Source organism: Zingiber officinale, chromosome 7B, assembly GCF_018446385.1.
Source record: "Zingiber officinale cultivar Zhangliang chromosome 7B, Zo_v1.1, whole genome shotgun sequence".
In the NCBI taxonomy this organism is placed as follows: domain Eukaryota; kingdom Viridiplantae; phylum Streptophyta; class Magnoliopsida; order Zingiberales; family Zingiberaceae; genus Zingiber; species Zingiber officinale.
In genome coordinates this window covers 2,732,627-2,738,249 of record NC_055999.1, presented here as the reverse complement: position 1 = coordinate 2,738,249, position 5,623 = coordinate 2,732,627, and the positions used below count along the sequence as shown (strand labels likewise).

Sequence of the window (5,623 nt, the reverse complement as noted above, 5' to 3'; positions counted from 1 at the left end):
TTAGAATTTAAAATAATATTGATTCCTCAAATAATATAATTTAAATTTACCAACACATAAAAACACCGTGAATTTTGTATGCCACGATAGTATGGACGTATACTAATTCAAACATTTGTAAGAGGAGGTTTTACCCATTAATTTTATTATTTTATCAACCTAACTTTATGACAAATAAAATTAATAACTGGTTCATCTTCGGTCACACAAATAATAGCAGTGACTACGATGGGGAGAATACTATTAAATGCGCCTAAGTGTATACCATTACTTGATACTTAGTCTATTAATTAGGATTATACCCCTTCAGATGGAAAAGATCACACATACCTAAATAATTTCTTATAATAATCCATAGAGAAAGTTTGATCTAGTGATCCACAAACAAACTCATCCGATATGGAGGAAGACACTTAAAGTCAACGCGCAAGTTTGAATGCATTACTTACAAACCAGTAATAGAGACCATAAAATTTATTTAAATAATCTCTCTCACTTAGTTATTTAAATTGATAAATTTTAATATGCACATACCATCACAATACATAGCTTCCCGTCTTCGTCTGACTCATATTCCAAATAGGATAAATGTATATAAAAAAAAACTCTTCTCCTCCCTTAACCACTTGACGATCAAGCTAACCCTGATTACCTTCTTTCACATAATCTACATAATCTAGATCAAACTGTGGGATGACAATTGTCCAGTGTTTGCCACAACCGACATTTGCTTCATCAAGCAAATATGAAATAGATCATAACAAACTATTTACAGAGCCAAAGAGATCAAGCATCAAGCATCTACTGACGCCCGTGAAACATCAAGCATCTGCAGCAGAAAGCTGAAGCAAAAAACTTGCAAATTGAAGTAATTAGCGTCCTACGTAAGCTTGCTTGTAGCGGCGGAAAAGATCCTCGGTCTGCGCGTTCTTGAAGGCGCAGCAGCCGATGATGTAGATCCAGATGAAGACGACGGCGGCGACGATGAGGGCGACGTTGGCCTTGCGCCACTCGCGGCGTAGGTTCCCCAGCAGCCCCGCCTTGCAGGAGGTGCAGTCGTAGCAGAGCTGACCCTGGTCGTTGCTCCACGCCGCGCAGTCCACGTCCCCCAAGGGGTTGCTCGGGTTGATCCACACCGTCGGGTTCACGTACGCGTACCCGCACATCGTCGGTGGTTTGCAGCATCCCGACTACATAAAACGAAAATCAAACTGATCACATCTTGATTGCGATAGCGAAAACAAAAACAGCTTGAATTAGAAAAAGATGGCTTCTTCGGCACTCCCAACTTGTCATTTTCAATGAATTGTGGGAAAACCATAAGTTATTAGATTATTTAAGCAGTTTTTGAGGAAAATCATTATTATTATTTTTGCAAAATGATTGTGGAAACAGAGTGGAAGAAAAGGTAGGTAGAGGTGTACTTTTGTTCTGTTTACACTGACAAGGAAGAACGCAAAACAGGCTTGCAACACTTGCAAATTAGGGATTTTGGAGGCAGAAATTGGAACTGGCCTAGAGAAGCATTACATCTGGGATTAGAGAGTTTTTAGGAAAAAGGCGCAAATTAGAACTGACCTGGAGAGGCGATAGATCGGTCTGGAAATACTGCTCGACAGTGAGAAAGGGCTGCTCGCGTCCGAGCCTCTGGCAGACGTCGGAGGCACTGAGACAGAGGCGGATCCGTGCCCAGTGGTCGACGACGTAGCGGCAGAGCCAAGCGGAGTAGCCGGCGAGGTGGTACTCGCGGTAGGACCGGCCGGGGATGTGGTAGGAGCCGTCAGGGCGGGTGACGACGAAGGCGAAGACGAGGAGAGCGAGGAGGAGAAGGATGAGAACGACCATGAAGAAGAGGTAGGCGGCGAGGAGGCCCTGTTTGTTCCAGTACGCACCGACGAAGCCAGCGAGGGAGACGAGGAGGAGGAGAACGCCGAGGATAATGACAGGCCAGCGGGCTAGCCGGAGGCACTCGTTGTCCTGCTTGGAGGCGAGCCAGATGCCGGCGCCGATGACGGGAACGGAGCAGAGCAGGCCGACGAAGTTGAGGGAGGCAGTGATGTTGTTGCTCACGCCCATGGCGACGAGTGGGGAAACTTGGGGATCGATCGATTCGTTTACTTAGCTCAGCAAAGACCGCCCTGTGCGCGTTGGTTGAAGAGACGGAGCAGGGCGAGGCGGCGTGGAAGCGCCTACCGCGTTCGCTGCCGCTGCTAGCTTTCCTTTGTTCCTTTTCCACACAGTCGAAGTAAATGATGATGATGATGCTGCGCTGTCATGGGTCGGTGGCATACAAAAAGGGTCTCATTAGAGGATATATAATTGTCGATAACATGAAATAAATATAAATTTGAGAAGTTTTTTCGGCTTTTTTTTTATTAAAAGCAATATCCTAATTTTTAGAACGAGAGTCTTAACGTGATAAAATTATTACCGCGTGAAAATCACAGATTCGAATCTTAAAAATAATCTCTTGTAAAATATAAGATAAAACTGTATATAAAAATAATCTCTTGTAAAATATAAGATAGAACTGTATATAATAGATCCTTTCTTAAAACCCCATATGTCGAGCTATTCTTTTAAATATCCTAATTTTAAAATTAGTATGAGTGTTATTCCCTTCCCACATTTATACTTTTTCACTCAATGTACTTTATATAAAAAAAATATCAGGTGTACGTTGGATCTGATATTAGACCCTATCAGACTCAGTGTGAACTGATATTTTCCATATCAGGATCAAGATATATGATATGAGAAAATATTAGGCCCAGTGTGGGTCTGATTTCTGATATGGAAAATAATATGCCCAAGTTAGACCTGATATTAGACTATATCAGGTCCACCGTGGGCTTGATATGTTAGGACCCTTGGCGTCCGACTAAAGGGATGAATAGCTCCTGCACAAATCAAAACAAAAAGAACATTTCTCGGCTTACACCTTAAATAAAATAAACACTTGCATAAAAATAAAGAATCAACTGAAAAGAAAAAGGCACACCAAATTATTTGGTTACAATCGGGGAGGTTGTTAATCCAAGGTGAAAAAACGCACTAAAAAATCTTCTCTGGGCGGAGAAACCTCTTACAGCATTCAAAGCTCACAAAACAAAGCTAAACAAGAACTGGGAAGTGCACAAGTGTTGTTTCAAACTATGTTGTGTTATTGTAACGCTTTGGGAGCAAGGCTGCTTATATAGCCTTGTTCGGAGCACCTGGAAGAGTTTCAGGCGTCTGGAGGAGGATAAAAATTTATCCGTTTCACAACGGATCACGGTCAAACGTGATCTGGATAAATTTCGATTCCGGACGCCCGGACCAAGGAAGTCAACCAAGTTGACTTTTTCAGTCCGAACCTTCTACTCCGGTTCCTCTTGCTTGGGTGATCTCGGTCATCCGGAATAAGGCTCATCCGAATCTAACTTTCGACCTTCTTGAGCAAGCTTCTGCTCTTGGCTTCTCGTCCCTTAGAAACGTCATGCGCCTCCTTCTCGTCCGCCCGCGTACTCTTCTGCAGCACCTCGTCCCTCAGACACACTGAGTTCATCGGCTCTCTCCCCTGTCGTCCTTTTTGCTAGCTGTGTCTTTTGCTCAATATCATGTACTACTAAGTTCCTACCCACTTAGACACGGGATTAAACACAACAGGACCTAATCTAACTTGAGTTGATTACATCAAAATAACTTTGGGGCATCAACATGATATGAGATCATATCAGGCCCAACGATGGACCTTATATGGGAATATATCAAATCCTTTTTAATCCTAGAGAGAGGATGCATTAAACAATGACAAGAAAGAGAGGATTTAAGAAGTTGGCAGGAGGGATAGGAATGGAATAATACTATTTTTTTTTTTTCTAATTTTAAAATTTGTTTTTTTTTTTTTTTTTTTTTTTTTTTTTTTTTTTTTTTTTTGTAAATAAAGCAACGTAACCCCTCCTTTGAGTAAAAAGCTAAAACTTAAAAGATTAATCTATTTATTGGTAGATTTTATTTATTCACTCGAGTATTTGTTTAGGGAAAGTTGTGGTAATTAAAAAATGTTTAGCTTTTGGGTTCTAATTGAAGACTGAGTATTAATCATTAATGTAAATAGTCCAAATATGAAAAGATGTATCGAGTTTTAATCTTAAATCTACATACTAACATTATGTTTTTACTGTTTCAAGAAGATGATCAATAATATTATCTCATGTGGTAAAAAAGGTGATTCGTTCGTCTCCAATGTCCCCGTCAACTCATCTCTTGACTAACACGAGAAAGTAAATCGTGGGTGACTACTAACCATTAGTACAAATGATCAAGATATGGGGGAGGTCATATTCAGATGCGTCGAGTTTCAATTCTAATACCTCATATAGTAGCACCCGATAACAACACCACATTATTTTATGTGGCAAAAAGATAATTCGTTCACTCTCAAGGCTCCCGTCAATTCGTCCCTAGCTAAATACAGAAAAAATAAATTATAAATAACTATTAATCATTAATGCAGATGGTAAAATATAAAAAAATATATATTTGAATAGGTCGAATTTTTATTTAAAATTTTATATGACAATATTTTATATTTTAACTAACGAACCGATCTAAGAAGACAATACCACATTATCTGGGTATTACATGTGGTTGAGAAGCTCCAACATTTTAAAAAAAATACGTGCACTGCGTACATCCATGGTCACGCCAGCATCTCCTTCAAGTTCCGAAATCTCGCGACCTTGTCAGAAAACTGTCACATTATAATAAATACTTCATGTAATCCTGGAACTGATATTGACTCGGATACAGGAGCTTGGGAGCAGGGAAAATTAATGGCAGCTCCGGGGTTATAGAAGGGAAAATTTGTATGCACTGCGTAATTATAATTTAGATTTTACATGTAATTTTCATTGTTAAAAAAATTTAGTTCCACTCCTTAATTAAAAATGATACATATTAATTTATTTAATTATCTCTTATATTAATTCTCTATAAATTAAGCACATTAAAATAGAATTTAATATATTTTCTAGGATAATTTTTTTTTATCTCAATTGAATAAAAAATATATTAATTTTTTTAAAATAATACTTAATTAGATGAAAAATATATTAAATTTTTTTTAAATTGTACTAAATTTAGGATGAACTGTATTAAGTGAGAAAAAAATCATGCACAATTTACTTAATTATATATAGTTTAAAATGTTAAATTTAAAAACATTACATTGTTTAGACTTTTATATCTAATAATACGAGGGATAATTAGATAATCATGAAAAAAATTAAAGCATATAAAGTTTTACATAAAAAATTGAAAAAAATATATATAAGGACTATATGTATAATTGAAATTGTATTTAGAATTTTTTCTCCAATTTAGCTTGCTCCCCAGCTTCTCAGTAAGTACTCTGACTTTTGTAGATGCCATTGCTCACCAGCTCCGCTTGGTCCGTCAGATTGACGAAGATCCTACAACCGGCACCCATTCTCCGTCCTTGAAGAACTCCGGGCCTGGCACCACTGGCGGAGTCAGCCCAAGTGATCTACCCGAGCTATGAGCTACGTCGATGCCATCACCCGAGCTGCTCTCTCCTTCTCTTTCGTTTGCTTTCTTTCTCTCAAGAAAAACCTATGTT

General features: G+C 38.6%; 1 protein-coding gene across 1 annotated transcript; it reads right to left on the bottom strand.

The window, feature by feature from the left end:
* Nucleotides 1-656: 656 nt before the first annotated feature.
* Nucleotides 657-2,294, bottom strand: LOC122005044 (tetraspanin-2-like). Its single transcript, XM_042559950.1, has 2 exons — nt 1,579-2,294; nt 657-1,190 (listed from the first exon to the last, which is right to left on the bottom strand). Exons 1-2 carry the CDS (start codon nt 2,074-2,076, stop codon nt 873-875), a joined length of 816 nt encoding a protein of 271 aa, XP_042415884.1. The 5' UTR covers nt 2,077-2,294; the 3' UTR covers nt 657-872.
* Nucleotides 2,295-5,623: the final 3,329 nt, after the last annotated feature.

Coding starts and splice junctions, on each gene's coding strand:
- LOC122005044 (XM_042559950.1), bottom strand. CDS start 2,076: ATGGGCGTGAGCAACAACATCACTGCCTCCCTCAACTTCGTCGGCCTG. Junction 1,191..1,578: donor CCGATCTATCGCCTCTCCAG/GTCAGTTCTAAT, acceptor CGTTTTATGTAG/TCGGGATGCTGCAAACCACC.